Source organism: Haliotis rufescens, unplaced genomic scaffold (assembly GCF_023055435.1).
Source record: "Haliotis rufescens isolate VD_foot unplaced genomic scaffold, xgHalRufe1.0.p SCAF_10, whole genome shotgun sequence".
NCBI classification, from domain to species: domain Eukaryota; kingdom Metazoa; phylum Mollusca; class Gastropoda; order Lepetellida; family Haliotidae; genus Haliotis; species Haliotis rufescens.
In genome coordinates, this window is record NW_025963780.1 from 21,756,970 (window position 1) to 21,776,036 (window position 19,067).

The following is a 19,067-nucleotide window of genomic DNA, read 5'->3' on the forward strand; positions in this document are numbered from 1 at the left end:
TTCCTGTGAGGTGAATATCATTATCACTGACTTGTTGCTTTTACGATTGCTGTTTGTTTGTTTGTTGTTTAACGCCCTTCTCCGCAATATTCCACGTATCCACCGGTCTGAAAATAATCGAATCTGGACCAGACAATCAAGTGATTGACATCATGAGCATCGATCTGCACAATTGGGATACGATTAATGCATAAACCAAGTCATCGGGCCTGACTACTAGCCATTCACGGCACGCAAGGGTTGCTGAAAACCTATTCTACCACGGATCTTCACGGGTCTGTTGTATTGTATACTGCCAGTGTAATTGTACTGCCATTCCATTTTTTACTGCCATTCTATTGTGTGCTGCCATGATTGTAATTGATTCCCAGTTATGTGTATTGATTTGTAAACCTGGTGCATTTTGTAATACAATTGTTGATTGCATGTAACAGCATTTATTTGTTATTTGTTGGTTTCACAATGGACTCTTTTAAGCTTTGAGTTCTGAGTTAACCGATTGTTTCACTTTGGAAGTTGAGACATAACATATTCTATTTGAAAAAAACCCACACAAATGGTGAGTGGATGGTTGATAAACCTGTAGTTTATGAAGTATCTATGCACATGTTTGGCGTTGAAAGGTAGACATGGAGCGTTCATTCCAGGCTCTGCTTAATTCCTAAAGGAGTTTTACATGGTTTACATCTAGCGTCACTAGGTTTGTCATCATGTTCAAACTTGAAGTTCACGTCAGGCAGATATGCAACAGGGAACTGCATTGTTAAGCCCGATGGCTTCGTTACCCCACAGTCATATCAGCAATAACTTCAGACACCATTGCTAAATGGCGTGCGTTGGTGAGTTCTGTGTCACGCCGCTACAGTTTCTTTATTTCATCACATCAAGACTGTCAGCTTTATGAGGACGCGAACTTGAAGTGCTGCAGGCCTGAGACATTTAGAACGTCTCTGAAATCCATGGGATGGTGCTGTGAAACCAAGGATCATAATCAGTGCGAATCTGGGCTTTAACCCATAATACTGATTAGGATCCTGTCACATGTCAGGAATGCGACACCGTACCTACACTATTGCTGTAATGAATTCGAATTCTAAATATCCAAAGGTCGTATTGACTCTTTTATAAATCAATATGTATTTCCCTGCTTCCTTCATAAATCATCGGAGTACTAATCGAGTACTTGATTTCATTTCAGCCAAATATTGATGACAAGTGCTGACAATGATATACAGGCTGTTGTATGTGGTATTTAAGCTATGATTTGCAGCATGTTAATATTGATTGTCTCTTGGATTTCTCTACCAACATCAATTATGATCTCCTGTGTTTCAGTCTGATGTCAGACAATTAGGTACATGTATAGCGATCAAAGAAAAGTCGATGATTTCTTCAAATATGCGTCTTAATGGCAAAACATTTACAGTATGTACTGATATATTGATCTATATCTCCAAATGGCAGATAATAACCCACCATGAATTCTATTTTAAAATATTTCAAAATAGTTCATGTTATATACAGCAGTAGTCCCAATGAAAGTTTTCAACATAGTCCTCACAAAACACATTCTTTCTGATATATAGTCTGGAAGGTAATGTAAGGTCCGACGTTTACTACAATATGTGAAAAACTATCGGACCTACGTATACTCCAGTCAAAGTTGGTATGAGATTATTAAACAGTCATACATAACTGGATATTACATTTAAAGACAATCGGTGCATGAATAAAAATTCTGTCTATTTAGCTGTCACTATATTTCATCAACAACCAGACCTGTTCGTCACGGGTGGAACGAGCATTCATTGAAACAGCCATCTGCATAATGCTACCCCTGCGTCACAGGGCCATATGACACAGTTGAACCAATCAACTCAACTCGAAAGGGTGCACGGGAATCACGCACGCACGAATACGGTGTTAGCGTTGGGCGTCTCAACGTGCGTGATTCCCGTAATCTCATACCAACTTTGACTGGAGTAGGTCCGATAGTTTTTCACATATTGTAGTAAACGTCAGTACCTTGAATTACCTTCCAGACTTATAGTAGGTACTGCATCAATCACGGTTGATGTCACGTGGCATTCTGATCCACTTGTGTTCATATTGTAAGTTCAATTATGAAACATTCGTTGATAGTTCATGTTATGTGCAACAGGAGACCCATTGAAGGTTTTCAACATATTCCTCCGAAAACCCTTAGTAGGAACTGCATCAATATGATCCCCTGGGGGTGGTCATTTGGTGGGTTCCTCGACTAGCTAAAGCAAACCGGCTTATAAAGCCACACGTTTCCTCTTCAAAGGAATATTCATTGTTCACCATGATAAACGCTCCGTGTTCATCATCGGGTAGTTGGTCTTGAGTGTGTACCCTGCATGGAACATTAGACAAGATTGCTTGTCCGTGGTTTGTCATATCCATGAGTGGTCAGGTTATACAAGAAGAAGTCCATGATTCGCATCGCACATGGTCCAACATAGTGAAACGACGCGGCCACGGGACAAACAGCATCTACACCCTGAAAAAGAGGAAGCCTGACGGTGAGTAACTGCATTGAGTTTAACGACAGTAAGGGGGCACGGGTGGCCCAGTCGTCCAAGGCGCCGCGATTCGCTGTGCAGAGTTGCGTCCCTTGGGCACGCAAGAAACCTATGATTGTGGGTTCGAATCCCGGTTCGCCCCGATCATGTTTCTAGGTTTGTCCGCACCATACCCGTGCTCGTGGGTTTCATCGAAGTGGTAAACGTCTGAGACCTGCATCGCTTCGGGCTTTCCTCCCACATTAAGCTGACACGCCGCGATATAACTGGAATACTGTTAAAAGCGGCGTTAAACCCCAACTCACTCACTCACTCACGCCAGTGAAATGGAAACCTGCGTAAGGTTACTGGGAGAGGAGGATCTGAAGTGAGGCAGATCGTATACCATTTTCACCTCTGTCAAACCGACATTCGCATGATATGATGGCAACAGTCTGTAAATGTACATTACAGTGACTGAAATATTTAAATATTCAACATTCTTTAATAGTAGCCGAGTAGAAGTTTATGCAAAGAATATATTTCGGGATCCGTAAAGGAATAACAGTGAATTGTTTGTAAATGTAACTAATGTAGATTCTTAAAGTTCAACATATCTTTCAAAGTTGCAGAGTAGAAGTTTATGCTGTCATAATATATATTGAAGGACGGTAGGTAAAATAGAAAATAAGCATAAACCATAACACCTACCCAAAGTAAAAAGACTGTTTTTCGAACCACTGAATCGTTCATTCTGTAATTTGTTAATCTCTACAATACGTTGGTACGGTCCCGTCCAGATTAAAGAAGCTTTATTGTTATCCATATCATCTTTATCTTTGTGTATCATCATCAAGTCGGGGCGGTCGGGTAGCCTAGTGGTTAACGCATCTTCACGCCGAAGACCTGGGTTCGATTCCCGACATGGGTACAATGTGCAAAGCCCATTTCTGGGGTCCCCTGCTGTGATATTGCTGGAATATTGTAAAAAGCGGCGTCAAACCATACTCACTCACTCACTCGTCATCAAGTCCAGAATCGATTATTAACAGGTCATATAGCTGACTACTGCTGAGTGCGGCGGTAAACAACAAACAAAACAAACATGTACTATTCATCTACTACACGGTATAATTAAGTTTAATTTTGTTCTCTATTCACCACCCACGATGGTACAAGAGATATGAAATTCCTGAAAAAAATAATCAAACCGAAATTGTCAACTTACCGACTGTATATAAGTAATCCCCATCGCCCACGTCGGCCAATTCCCCTGAATAATTGATATAGGTTTGTTCCAGTTGAATATAGGCCTCCCAAAACTGTCCGTTGCCTTCCCAACATCGATGCCCAGTGTTTTGAGACACACACCCACCCTTACATCTTCACTTTCTGCTTGATGACATGCATCCACATCCTCGCTATATAAAGCGATCCTTTTCAAACCCTCTTTTCCGAGGGCGTAGCCAGCACCCCCACTGTTGTAAACGCCTTGCTTCTTTCTGTCAAAAACCTCACCATAATAAAAAAGTCCGTTTGTGTTTTGCTTTCCAAGGAAGTGACGTAGATTGTCTACTATTACGTAAGTGTCGTCATCTGCCTTGAAGAACCAGTCAGCTTTATCGTGATAATGTTGGAACAAATATTTCAATACTGCGAACGACTTATCTGCTAGATGTTCACGTCCTTGCGGAATATCTAGCTTAATTGTGGGTATTTCAGTGTTGGCTACTGAACTAAAGAATAAAGTTATGTCGCATCTCTTCGACCATGTGTCTTTGACTGCTCTTGTCTTGTTTGCGAAGTTGCAGGGCTGTGTGAGGACCCAGCACAGGAGTCTGATCCCTAAAAAAGTAAACAAGATTATCCATTTTTGCGGAGCACATATGAAAAGGGGATTTTACAATAAGAGTTAGGCTTTGCAGACATCCAGTGAAGTCATAGTAGTGAGTGAGTAAGTATGGTTTTACGCCGCTTTTAGCAATATTCCAGCAATATCACGGCGGGGGACACCAGAAATGGGCTTCACACTTTGTACCCATGTCGGGAATCGAACCCGGGTCTTCGGCGTGACGAGCGAACGCTTTAACCACTAGGCTACCCGACCGCCCCGAAGTCATAGTAGGAAAACTGCCCACCTGGGACAACTCCACCTGAAATCTATCACCCATTAATACAGCACAAGACAAGCACAGGTTTCTGTCAATAATAATAATTTTGAATCTCGAATATTCGAACACTGTATAATCGCACTCATAGTTCTTGACAATAATCATGTGTACAGTTGTACCTTGTCAATCCGGACACCGTTAATCCCGGAAATCCCGTTTTCTGGACTATTGCTGTTTCGACAGCCTACATGTGTTCAAAGGCACAGTTCTCCATACCCCTGATCCGTTTACCCGGACATCCATTAATCCGGACGATCTGACTGATAACGCTACCGTCCAGATTAACGGGGTTCCACTGCATATAGAAAAGTGGCGTGTTAGCAACTTATAGCAAGCCCTTTAAAGAGTAGTAGCAGTAGCAGTAGCAGTAGCAGTAGCAGTAGCAGCAGCAGCAGCAGTAGCAGTAGTAGTAGTAGTAGTAGTAGTAGTAGTAGTGTATTCTGGTTCATACTGCATATAACTCTTCGCGGGTAGCGATTCAAGATATTGAACATTATTTCATCAGTTAACTTTGAGTGTCAAGTGTTTCAAAGCACCGAGGCATTGCTATTTACAAAATAATCTTCACGTACGTGTGCATATTGAAAAAAAAGAGATTATCAGATACTTGTGAGATATTATCAAGGAACAGTTGTCCGAGGAGCATTTGTCTCCTGGGGCAGTTTTCAGGGGCAATTGTTCCGGAATCATTGTCTTCATCACCAGCCTACGACGCCGCCCTCTATGCATGTTAAAAGGAAAGAGTTACGTCCCTCGGGCGGGCCAGAAACCAATGATTGTGTGTTTGAATCGTGTAGTTGATAATTTTTCGAATTTGTAAGCACCATACCCGTGGTTCCATCAAAGCAGTAAACGCCTGGAACCTGCATCACTTCGGTTTTCTTCCCACATCAAAGTGGCGTTAACCCAACTCACTCACTAACTCACTCACTCACTCAATGCTTGTTTGAAACACCTACCTGAATTACGATATTTCTGTCCAGAAGTTCCTATAGGGTATTTCCTCTGTGTTTCCTCCCGTAGTTCCGTATGACGTGACCCCAACGCGTCAAACATTATCACCGTTGTCATCAAACCAGTTATCAAGCCTAATGCCGTATACCAGTTTGCGTTGACCATTGTGAAATGTCATCATCGTTACAGTTGGATGGAAGTTATCTGAATATTACGATATATAAAATTGATACAAATGTGTACATCACGTGTATATCTCCGCCACAAACAAAATGTTCGTCAAAAATGGCGTTTTACTGTCATATCAAAAGGCATCAGAACTTGAAATAAGACTCTATGCTCTTAGCTTGTCAACAGAATATACGTGTTTCACCTCTGGATAGCAATTGGGACTGGAAAAACAGTTCAGACATTTGGTTGTTTGTGTCCTTGTCGGACTCCTTGGATCAGAGAAACCCTGATTACTTCCAGATTTTCTTGCAATTACTGACAGTGACCAGATACATTTCCTAGCGGGAACAGGCAAAAACAAATGAACAGCGTGGGTAACATGGAATGTGTATGATGAAGCGATAGAGGCTTCAATCTTATTGGTGATGGACCAACCGAACAGGATGGAGACACGAGAGGCCAGGCATTCAGTGGTCTGTGGTCTTACAAGGGTTGTTGAGGCATGCTTAGAATTATTCCCTGAGAAAGGTACAGCATGCAATTAATTCCTTCCGTCTACATCACCACCGGCTTGGTACCAAAAGGTAAAAAAAGCTACATTTCAAGCTGTCGGGTGACAAGTCTAGAGAGAGGATGGGTAATATCATTTGCACATGTCTTAATAGACTTGACTGCCACAAGCTTCTAATTAAGTCATGCCAAGAGCTTCGGATATGTAGTTGCTTGTCCGCGAGGGGGTGCAGAGCAAGGCGTTACTGTGTTGTGGCACATTTAGTTAGTACACCACTATGTAAATGTGGTGGCGACTGTTATCACATTTAATTGTCGCTAACCAACCAACCAACAGCATCTTTTAATGCATTCAAATTTTATTCTTTCAAAATTCCGTTGTTGTCATTGTATTCACCAAATAAGGACACAATATTGATATAGTTAATTGGCCTGAATGGAGTATATCTTAAAGATGCGTCGAAGAAGAAAGAAATGAATATTTTCTCACACTTTAGATCATCTAAATCAAGATAAATAGTCTATTATGATAAAGTTATTTACTTTACATATGTCGTGTTGGGTTTATGCATTCCAAAATGTTATTTTTTTATTAAATACTAAGGTTGTGCGTCCAGTTCATACGAAATATGCTAGAATTTTATTCCTCCATGACGGTCAAATTGGAATTGGCGGCCATACTGGATTTTTTGGGTGGCCAAATATCTGAAAATATTTGGAATGTCAATACCTACAACTATCACCCTATAGATGTACTGTAAAGGACACGGGCCCATCTTTGCTGAAATGAGACATACACTGTATCATTTTTGCCAAGTTTATCGAGGAGTTGCGTATTGACGGGACATGCGTTTGTCGTATTCCTTCAACTTGCAATTGATTCCCCCAGATTCCATTGTGATGAAAGTAGTACTTTTTGGTGGGCGTGGCTTTTTTGCATTCATTGGGAAATAAAATTGCAGGAATAATAATGAACCGACAAAGTGTCAAAACTGGCGTGTGACTAACTTCACCAGAGCTTATTGTTGAAATCATCTTATCAATGTCTTTCTTTGACAAATTAACTAAAGGACATCCGAAAAGTGATGAACTCAAACAAAGTGTTTTCTTCTATCAACAGGTTTAAAAACAAAATCCGATCAGAATTCAACAATGCAGAACATAAACTGTAACAAGTCAAAATCACTCGAAATAAAATTCATTCACGTCTATATCAAGGTTTTGGTCGGAATGGAATAATGTCAGTAGTTAGCATGGTTTGATATGACTTGCAAGGAAGCATATTTTGTCTTTTTTTTTAGACAGAAATAGAATCTACATTTCAAGCATTTAATGGATGTGAAGCCACTGCATTTCTCACACTTGCACCTCTGGAGAATTGTATTTCAGACGAACATTTCTTCTTGGTTGATACCCGTGCCCGTGGGTTTCACCGAAGAGGTAAACGTCTTAGGCCTGCATCACATCCTCCCACATTAAGCTGACACGCCGCAATATAACTGGAATACTGTTAAAAGCGCCGTTAAACCCAACTCACTCACTCACTCATTTCTTGGACGTGAGCTCATTCTCCAAAAAGGACAACAATTTCTTGCAAAGTAAATTATGTTCACTTCAATAAAATATTTTATGATTATTTTACGAATTATTTAACCCCAAATTAACGACGTTTCCTGTAATTTACAGAAAAATATATATATAAATCACTTGATAGATAGATATCTACCCTTTTCACTTCCTCTAATTCCCAGTGTAGCACATATGCTACAGAGGGATGAGGGGCGGTCGGGTAGCCTAGTGGTTAAAGCGTTCGCTCGTCACGCCGAAGACCCGGGTTCGATTCCCGACATGGGTACAATGTGTGAAGCCCATTTCTGGTGTCCCCCGCCGTGATATTGCTGGAATATTGCTAAAAGCGGCGTAAAACGATACTCACTCACTCACTCACTACAGAGGGATGTACCGTGACACTACAAAAAATCAAATGTAATAACACCACACAATAATCACAAAATGTTGTGTATATAATATTATCCTCTTAAGATGAAGAAACAGTTTGCGTATAGTGTTATTTCCTGAAAGAATGTATACTACTCTGGCATTATACTTCTAAGAGAAGCACGATTTCTGCATGAAGGCGGCCATGTTTGATTATATAGGGGAGAGTCGCATACTGAACCCATTCGTCACCACTCGCCCCTTTCCGTAACCTGCAAGAAGACTCGTCCCCCTATTGATGAATGTTATGTGTGAAAATACGACAACCCAATCAGAATGCGCGTATGATTTCAAGTACTTCGTCAAAGAATCCCTCAGAAATATTTTTTTGATTTTACATATGTCATGCATCTAAAATTTTACCCTAGACACAGTTAAATGTGTTCAATCATACTGTATAATTCCGTACGTCCCGATGTGCTTTAAATTGCATCTGAAATATATATAATATATAGGGAAATATATGTGAACCATTACGCAACGAATTGACAATTATTTTAGGCATGCCCGTTTGCGCTAAGGCGGAACCCGGTCGCATGAATGGCCACGAGAGGCACACGAGTCGCTATTCGGCTTGTCCCGGAATAAAACGAGTTGGTCACGAATGATACTGAACCAGCAATTAGTATGAAACTACAGGATGACTTACACAATTTGCATATTCAAGGTCATTGAGGGGGGACAACTTACAGTGTACAGTTTTACAGTACACATTTCCACTTGTTGAAGTGTTATATAGCATATACACATGTACATGTATGTTAGTTACAATGGGCACAAGAGGGTGAAAACAATTAACAAACGCCTGAGCATTTTGTACCGGTCAAAATTGGGAATTGCACTGGAAGGAAGCGAAATAGTTTTCAAAACAGTACGACATTCTGTCTGCCGTACAAAAGCTTCCGATGAAATGCAAATATACTGAAACAACAACTGTTATACCTTAATAATAAGAACCACAATGTAAATTACATCTATTTACTCCTACCAACTTATCAACTAAATTATGCTTTGGTTTTGTTTTGTAAAGTTAAATATTATTTCGTCGGATGTTTTTTTGACGCAAACGGACATCAGAAAGGTACAGTAATTAATACTTACTTGTTTCTTAATCATATTCCCTTCATCCTATTAATTTTACAAAAAAATCATAAATACTTTTTTTAGAAAAAATGTATTTGTGATACTTACGTGAAGTAACAGCAGAGATAGTTTCTCATTGTAATCATCGCCCTTGAATCTAATGCCATACATAACGTTAGATTCACAATGAAGTTGTGGTGTCAACATTCTGATATGTTTCCTGATAAGCATGGAGCGTTCACTACGTCAAGACCCGTGTCGTGAAAATCAATTAGATGCTGATAGCCCTACACATATCGACCAAACCATTTATATGGAATTGACCACGGTCACCCCGTAAACAAAAACACGTTCTCCAGCTGTACTTCGATGTATCAATATTGATTTTGTGGTAAGGGATCCGGTGTCTCACCTGTGATTGATATATCAACATATGCACAAGTGTATATGTATTTATGACACGTTTCCATAACAACGTTGTTTACAGTACAAACAGCTGTTTCTGTTTGAGCATATTTGAACTCCATTTTTTTACATATTAATAGAAAAATGCAGTTGTTTTTGTTGATATGTACGGCTGCCTGCAGCCAGGTTTCTGTCAATAATAATAATTTTGGATCTCGAATATTCGAACTCTGTATATTGGAACTCATAGTTCTTGACAATAATCCCGTGTACAGTTGTACCTTGTCAATCCGGACCCCGTTAATCCCGGAAATCCCGTTTTCCGGACTATTGCTGTTTCGACAGCCTACATGTGTTCAAAGGCACAGTTCTCCATACCCCTGATCCGTTTACCCGGACATCCATTAATCCGGACGATCTGACTGATAACGCTACCGTCCAGATTAACAGGGTTCCACTGTATATTGAGTGGCGTGTTAGCAACTTATAGCAAGCCCTTTAAAGAGTAGTAGCAGTAGCAGTAGCAGTAGCAGCAGCAGCAGCAGTAGCAGTAGTAGTAGTAGTAGTAGTAGTAGTAGTGTATTCTGGTTCATACTGCATATAACTCTTCGCGGGTAGCGATTCAAGATATTGAACATTATTTCATCAGTTAACTTTGAGTGTCAAGTGTTTCAAAGCACCGAGGCATTGCTATTTACAAAATAATCTTCACGTACGTGTGCATATTGAAAAAAAGAGATTATCAGATACTTGTGAGATATTATCAAGGAACAGTTGTCCGAGGAGCATTTGTCTCCTGGGGCAGTTTTCAGGGGCAATTGTTCCGGAATCATTGTCTTCATCACCAGCCTACGACGCCACCCTCTATGCATGTTAAAAGGAAAGAGTTACGTCCCTCGGGCGGGCCAGAAACCAATGATTGTGTGTTTGAATCGTGTAGTTGATAATTTTTCGAATTTGTAAGCACCATACCCGTGGTTCCATCAAAGCAGTAAACGCCTGGAACCTGCATCACTTCGGTTTTCTTCCCACATCAAAGTGGCGTTAACCCAACTCACTCACTCACTCACTCACTCACTCAATGCTCGTTTGAAAAACCTACCTGAATTACGATATTTCTGTCCAGAAGTCCCTATAGGGTATTTCCTCTGTGTTTCCTCCCGTAGTTCCGTATGACGTGACCCCAACGCGTCAAACATTATCACCGTTGTCATCAAACCAGTTATCAAGCCTAATGCCGTATACCAGTTTGCGTTGACCATTGTGAAATGTCATCATCGTTACAGTTGGATGGAAGTCATCTGAATATTACGATATATAAAATTGATACAAATGTGTACATCACGTGTATATCTCTGCCACAAACAAAATGGTCGTCAAAAATGGCGTTTAAATGTTATATCAAAAGGCATCAGAACTTGAAATAAGGCTCTATGCTCTGAGCTTGTCAACAGAATATACATGTTTCACCTCTGGATAGCATTTGGGACTGGAAAAACAGTTCAGACATTTTGTTGTTTTTGTCCTTGTCGGACTCCTTGGATCAGAGAAACCCTGATTACTTCCAGGTTTTCTTGCAATTACTGACTGTGACCAGACATCTTTCCTAGCGGGGAAAAGGCAAAAACAAATGAACAGCGTGGGTAACATGGAATGTGTATGATGAAGCGATAGAGGCTTCAATCTTATTGGTGATGGACCAACCGAACAGGATGGAGACACGAGAGGCAAGTCATTCAGCGGTCTGTGGTCTTACAAGGGTTGTTGAGGCATGCTTAGAATTATTCCCTAAGAAAGGTACAGCATGCAATTAATTCCTTCCTTCTACATCACCACCGGCTTTGCACCAAGGTAAACAAAGCTGCATTTCGTGTGTGTGTGTGTGTGAGAGTGAGAGAGAGAGAGAGAGAGAGAGAGAGAGTGTGTGTGTGTGTGTGTGTGTGTGTAAGCCCATTTGCACATGTCTTTATGGACTTAACTGCCACAAGCTTCTAAGTCATGCCAAGAGCTTCGGATATGTAGTTGCTTGTCCGCGAGGGGGTGCAGAGCAGGGCGTTACTGTGTTGTGGCACATTTAGTTAGAACACCACTATGTAAATGTGGTGGCGACTGTTATCACATTTAATTGTCGCTAACCAACCAACCCATTAGCCATTTACGGCATCTTTTAATGCATTCAAATTTTATTCTTTCAAAAGTCCGTTGTTGTCATTGTATTCACCAAATGAGGACACAATATTGATATAGTTAATTGGCCTTAATGGAGTATATCTTAAAGATGTGTCGAAGAAGAAAGAAATGAATATTTTCTCACACTTTAGATCATCTAAATCAAGATAAATAGTCTATTATGATAAAGTTATTTACATTACATATGTAGTGTTGGGTGTATGATTTCCAAAATGTTTTGTTTTTTTATTAAATACTAAGGTTGTGCGTCCAGTTCATACGAAATATGCTAGAATTTTATTCCTCCATGACGGTCAAATTGGAATTGGCGGCCACACTGGATTTTTTGGGTGGCCAAATATCTGAAAATATTTGGAATGTCAATACCTACAACTATCACCCTATAGATGTACTGTAAAGGACACGGGCCCATCTTTGCTGAAATGAGACATATCATTTTGCATTTTTGCCAAGTTTATCGAGGAGTTGCGTATTGACGGGACATGCGTTTGTCGTATTCCCTCAACTTGCAATTGATTCCCCCAGATTCCATTGTGATGAAAGTAGTACTTTTTGGTGGGCGTGGCTTTTTTGCATTCATTGGGAAATAAAATTGCAGGAATAATAATGAACCGACAAAATGTCAAAACTGGCGTGTGACTAACTTCACCAGAGCTTATTGTTGAAATCATCTTATCAATGTCTTTCTTTGACAAATTAACTAAAGGACATCCGAAAAAAGTGTTTTCTTCTATCAACTGGTTTAAAAACAAAATCCGATCAGAATTCAACAATGCAGAACATAAACTGTAACAAGTCAAAATCACTCAAAATAAAATTCATTCACGTCTAGATCAAGGTTTTGGTCGGAATGGAATAATGTCAGTAGTTAGCATAGTTTGATATGAATTGCAAGGAAGCATATTTTGTCTTTTTTTAGACAGACATAGAATCTACATTTCAAGCATTTGATGGATGTGAAGCCCCTGCATTTCTCACACTTGCACCTCTGGAGAATTGTATTCCAGACGTACATTTCTTCTTGGTCGATACCCGTGCCCGTGGGTTTCACCCAAGTGGTAAACGTCTGAGACCTGCATCACTTCGGGCTTTCCTCACACATTAAGCTGACACGCCGCGATATAACTGGAATACTGTTAAAAGCACCGTTAAACCCAACTCACACACTCACTCATTTCTTAGACGTGAGCTCATTCTCCAAAAAAGGACAACAATTTCTTGCAAAGTAAATTATGTTCACTTCAATAAAATATTTTATGATTATTTTACGAATTATTTAACCCCAAATTAACGACGTTTCCTGTAATTTACAGAAATATATATATATATATATAAATCACTTGATAGATATCTACCCTTTTCACTTCCTCTAATTCCCAGTGTAGCACATATGCTACAGAGGGATGTACCGTGACACTACAAAAAATCAAATGTAATAACACCACACAATAATCACAAAATGTGTATATAATATTATCCTCTTAAGATGAAGAAACAGTTTGCGTATAGTGTTATTTCCTGAAAGAATGTATACTACTCTGGCATTATACTTCTAAGAGAAGCACGATTTCTGCATGAAGGCGGCCATGTTTGATTATATAGGGGAGAGTCGCATACTGAACCCATTCGTCACCACTCGCCCCTTTCCGTAACCTGCAAGAAGACTCGTCCCCCTATTGATGAATGTTATGTGTGAAAATACGACAACCCAATCAGAATGCGCGTATGATTTCAAGTACTTCGTCAAAGAATCCCTCAGAAATATTTTTTGATTTTACATATGTCTTGCATCTAAAATTTTACCCAAGACACACTTAAATGTGTTCAATCATACTGTATAATTCCGTACGTCCCGATGTGCTTTAAATTGCATCTGAAATATATATAATATATAGGGAAATATATGTGAACCATTACGCAACGAATTGACAATTATTTGAGGCATGCCCGTTTGCGCTAAGGCGGAACCCGGTCGCATGAATGGCCACGAGAGGCACACGAGTCGCTATTCGGCTTGTCCCGGAATAACACGAGTTGGTCACGAATGATACTGAACCAGCAATTAGTATGAAACTACAGGATGACTTACACAATTTGCATATTCAAGGTCATTGAGGGGGGACAACTCCTAGTTTTACAGTACACATTCCCACTTGTTGAAGTATTATATAGCATATACACATGTACATGTATGTTAGTTACAATGGGCATAAGAGGGTGAAAACAATTAACACACGCCTGAAGATTTTGTACCGGTCAAAATTGGGAATTGCACTGGAAGGAAGCGAAATAGTTTTCAAAACAGTACGACATTCTGTCTGCCGTACAAAAGCTTCCGATGAAATGCAAATATACTGAAACAACAACTGTTATACCTTAATAATAAGAACCACAATGTAAATTTCATCTATTTACTCCTACCAACTTATCAACTAAATTATGCTTTGGTTTTGTTTTGTAAAGTTAAATATTATTTCGTCGGATGTTTTTTTGACGCAAACGGACATCAGAAAGGTACAGTAATTAATACTTACTTGTTTCTTAATCATATTCCCTTCATCCTATTAATTTTACAAAAAAATCATAAATACTGTTTTTAGAAAAAATGTATTTGTGATACTTACGTGAAGTAACAGCAGAGATAGTTTCTCATTGTAATCATCGCCCTTGAATCTAATGCCATACATAACGTTAGATTCACAATGAAGTTGTGGTGTCAACATTCTGATATGTTTCCTGATAAGCATGGAGCGTTCACTACGTCAAGACCCGTGTCGTGAAAATCAATTAGATGCTGATAGCCCTACACATATCGACCAAACCATTTATATGGAATTGACCACGGTCACCCCGTAAATATAAACAAAAACACGTTCTCCAGCTGTACTTCGATGTATCAATATTGATTTTGTGGTAAGGGATCCGGTGTTTCACCTGTGATTGATATATCAACATATGCACAAGTGTATATGTATTTATGACACGTTTCCATAACAACGTTGTTTACAGTACAAACAGCTGTTTCTGTTTGAGCATATTTGAACTCCATTTTTTTACATATTAATAGAAAAATGCAGTTGTTTTTGTTGATATGTACGGCTGCCTGCTCTCAACAAGTTCTGCTCCTGTTGTTTTTTGTTTACCGTCTCCTTTGGTGAGTTACTTCTTTCGATATGACAGTCACCCATCCCATCCGCTAGAATGAAATTGTGGCGTTTTTTGCTGACTTGCAACACCCGAAAAAAGCTGAGAGTTAAAAAACGAGTAAATCCAAAAACGGTAGTTTGAAGACGTATTCAATTACTATTATGATTATTACCATGTATAAACATCTAATTATAACACCCAATAAAGATATTTCTCGAGGGAATTCCGGGTCAGAACATGTTCCAGTATTTCATGCTTGTCGTGAGAGTCGATTTACATGGGGATCGGCGAACTATAACCTGCGACCTGACTGATTGCGTGTCGTCGAACCCTAATGGTACATGTATTTGGCGTTCTTCGTGAAATTTCTGGTTTTCCCGTCCCAGACATTTTTAAGGGGACTTGGCCGAGCAGTTTTCTGGCTGTAGTTGATAACGGGTTCAATTCCCATCCTGCGTTCGGTGTATGAAGCCAAGTCACATAATGGTATCTGTCCTTGTTTTTGAAATCGATGTAACAATGCTAATAGCAGTTGTTCCCTGGTTACCTACATGTATGCTTTTCATAAGAGTCGACTAAAATAGGCTGATAACAGTCGCTGAAACACTGCAAACTTAAGATACGTAAAACAACTGTGACACAGTCATCAAATACATCACTTTCACTTTTAGCCGCCAACAAACATGGGTGCATACTGTGTTTTGCGCAGTAGTTTATATCAAATATGCATCCTGTGAAGTGCATGTTCCCGCCATGAGTGACTGTTTATTTGAATATTTCTATTTTTATGTCTTCTTTAATCGTCATGACACACACACACACACACACACACTAACACACTAACACACACACTAACACACACAAATACACACACACACACTAACACACACACACACACTAACACACACACTAACACACTAACACACACACTAACACACACACCACACACACACACACACACTAACACACACACACACACACTAACACACACACACACACACAGGCCCCTTGTATAGATGTACATGCAAATAATCATAATCAACGCAACACGTGTCTCTAAAACGTTGTTACCAGTTACCAGCTTGTGAAACAGAGAAACAGAGTTGACTGGTGGGATATATGGGGAGGAGCAGGTTTCACTTTCAGCTGAGACTGTACATACACGAGCAAATATTTCCACCAATTATAGCATATGAGCATAGATAAGATCACGCACGTCATAATGTACACGTTATGTAACCTATATCAATTATTTGTTGACGAAAGTGCATGTCCTGTTCTGTGTACACTGTCAATTGTTGTTCATTGTAGATATAGTATCAGGATTAAAGATAAATATCTAATATTTCGCTGCTATAATGTATATCTGTATTGTCATTGTTTAATACTGGCTTGCATTATATAATTATCACTCAAAAAATCGCGTAAAGAATCTGATACGGTCCAAGTTTGTATGACGCTTAGATGGAATAATGGCAACTTAAGGTCCAAAACACTACTGTGATACCCGTATGAACTAAATGGCCATCACACATGTATACTTTCTTCTGCCTGCAAACCGTGAATATCCTGGTTAGGATAGGTATTCAGCAACCCATGCTTGCCCTAAAAGGCGACCATGCTCGTCGTAAGAGGCGACTAACGGGATCGGGTGGTCAGGCTCGCTGACTTGATTGATGCATGTCATCGTATCCCAATTGCGTGGATCAATGTTCATGATATCAATCACTGGATTGTCTGGTCCAGACTCGATTATTCACAGACCGCCGCCATATAGCTGGAATATTGCTGAGTGCGGCGTTAAACAACAAACAAATAAACATATAATAAACAACAAACCAACCAACCAACTTTTGCCTGTTATATTAGTCAATCCTAAAATTCGCTTGAGTAGCAGTGATACTTAAGACATCAGAGATAATTATAAGAACGTTTAACACTCAGAGGTGCATACATGTAGGTGTTATAAATATGTACATAATATTCATTCACACAAACATGTATGGACGGTATATACACACATATATAAACCACGGTTTTAGGGAGGTCGCAGATCTAACTAGTAGAACGTGTTGGGTGAAAGTGGTTTTAAGGAAATCGCAGATATAACTATAACTAGTATTTGGCATTTAAGTCCTCGCCACTTGAAATTGAAGCAAGAAATATCACAATTGTGACTTAACGAAGATAGCTGCATGTGTTCCAATACTTATAAAGTGATACCATGTCCTTCCGGCGAAATCCTACATTACTTACAGTAGTTACACAAATTGCAAATGGCGCTTTTAAAAAAAATCCACGTGGTTTCAATCCAGGTAAGGGTCGACAGTCAGGTGACTTCGAACGGCTATATTTAGCAGTGTTTTGTTTTCGATTTATTAGAATATTATGAAAAATACGTGTGTACATGAAACATCTTGAGACACTCAATGTAGAAGTACATGAGACAACTTTGTGTACAAGCAATTACCTTTTGTAAAATTAATTGAGGCCACGTACTCTTACATTCGCCAACATAGCCTTTTGTATCGCCGACTCACACATGTTTCATTGTGTTGACATGCTATTCTAGATATGTGCCTCTATTTAGTTGACAGATGCCGCCATCTACAGCATGTTACCGCCACATCCACAAACATCGAGTATGACATCGATCATGAAACCGCCATGTGTCAAAAATCAACATCCCGACAACCCCGAACTCTATTGATGTAGACTGTAGCTGTCACTACACAGTCGAGTAAAGACATTCAATAAGTAGGATAAAAATTCTGTAATGTTTTCATCAGTGTGAAAATAATAATAATCACATATTCTTGTACAGTAGATAAGTACATAGTGATCTCAAGATGTTATTAATGCAATATAGAAAGTTTTTTGATATAATTACAAATGTTATATGTGGGATACTTTCTCAGTAAAGTACAAATTTTAGTACTCTTTCCGGGATTCGAATTGGGACGGTGGGGTAGCCTACTGGTTAAAGCGTTCGCTCGTCACGCCGAAGACCCGGGTTCGATTCCCGACATTGGTGCATTGTGTGAAGCCCATTTCTGGCGTCCCCCGCCGCGATGTTGCTAGAATAATACTAAAAGAGGCGTAAAACCATACTCACTCACTCCGGGATTCGAAACCACACTCTCAGCACACAAAGCAAACGATCTAATCCGTCCAGCAGCCGAGACTTCCACGAAAATGGAAGTCCTGACAACTAGTAGTCTAGATCACGTATTTTGTGTACCCCTCTGACAAGCGTAAATTGGTACGGCTTCTTAATATTGTTTTACGTGATTGAATCACTTTCATCATCACATACCAAAAACACAGTTCGTACAGTGTATTTTCGAGAAAATGGGGAATTTCATCCCCGATTAACAACGCTGAAACATAAATTTTATGCCCAGCGGTAACGGGAGGCAAAAACAAGCACGTATGTACAAGGGACACGACTCTGGTGAAAGCGGTCGCAGGAAGAGGGATTGAAAACCTTTATATTACAAGATATGTTTGATCCTTTCTGTAATCATTTTAATTCAAAACAAGTGGAGTCATTGGGGCCCAGTAGGGGAGTTAGCTGAGCCTAGAGGGAGTGTTTTGAGCCTGGCTAGGGGAGTCATGTGAGCCTAGGCCCATATGACTCTTGAGTCATTTCACCCTTGGCCCATATGACTCTAGAGTCAAATTTAGTTGGTGTCTTTGGAGCCTACTACACCGGGTCACCGAGAGGGGTTTGTTTTGATAAATATGGCAATTCCCGGTTTCAACTCCAGCATGAAAGCAATCAGTATCACAATTAGTACAGATAAATGTTCGTGCTGGGAATCGGCGATGATATGACAATTTTATATGAAACCTTTAGAAGACCAATCATAACTGATTAATTGGTTTGGTTGATTGCGTGTCATCGTATCCC

At 39.7% G+C, this 19,067-nt stretch overlaps 1 protein-coding gene across 2 annotated transcripts; it reads right to left on the reverse strand.

The window, feature by feature from the left end:
- Positions 1–1,933: 1,933 nt before the first annotated feature.
- Positions 1,934–14,844, reverse strand: LOC124130861 (glycoprotein-N-acetylgalactosamine 3-beta-galactosyltransferase 1-B-like). Of its 2 annotated transcripts, none has more exons than XM_046493897.2 (4): positions 14,632–14,844; positions 10,920–11,118; positions 3,754–4,370; positions 1,934–2,524 (listed from the first exon to the last, which is right to left on the reverse strand). In XM_046493897.2, the coding sequence occupies exons 2-4, from the start codon at positions 11,077–11,079 to the stop codon at positions 2,390–2,392; spliced, it is 912 nt and encodes a 303-aa protein (XP_046349853.2). In that variant the 5' UTR covers positions 11,080–11,118; positions 14,632–14,844; the 3' UTR covers positions 1,934–2,389. The 2 variants fall into 2 exon arrangements, with proteins under 2 accessions (XP_046349853.2, XP_048247778.1); XM_048391821.1 differs by lacking the exons at positions 10,920–11,118; positions 14,632–14,844 and adding exons at positions 5,656–5,854; positions 9,521–9,733.
- Positions 14,845–19,067: the final 4,223 nt, after the last annotated feature.

Excerpts from the sequence above, each read along its gene's own strand:
- LOC124130861 (XM_046493897.2), bottom strand. The coding sequence starts at position 11,079 with ATGGTCAACGCAAACTGGTATACGGCATTAGGCTTGATAACTGGTTTG. Across the intron at positions 4,371-10,919 it reads ACAGAAATATCGTAATTCAG|GGATCAGACTCCTGTGCTGG; the intron begins GTAGGTTTTTCA and ends TTACTTTTTTAG. Across the intron at positions 2,525-3,753 it reads GGATTACTTATATACAGTCG|GGTGTAGATGCTGTTTGTCC; the intron begins GTAAGTTGACAA and ends CCTCTTTTTCAG.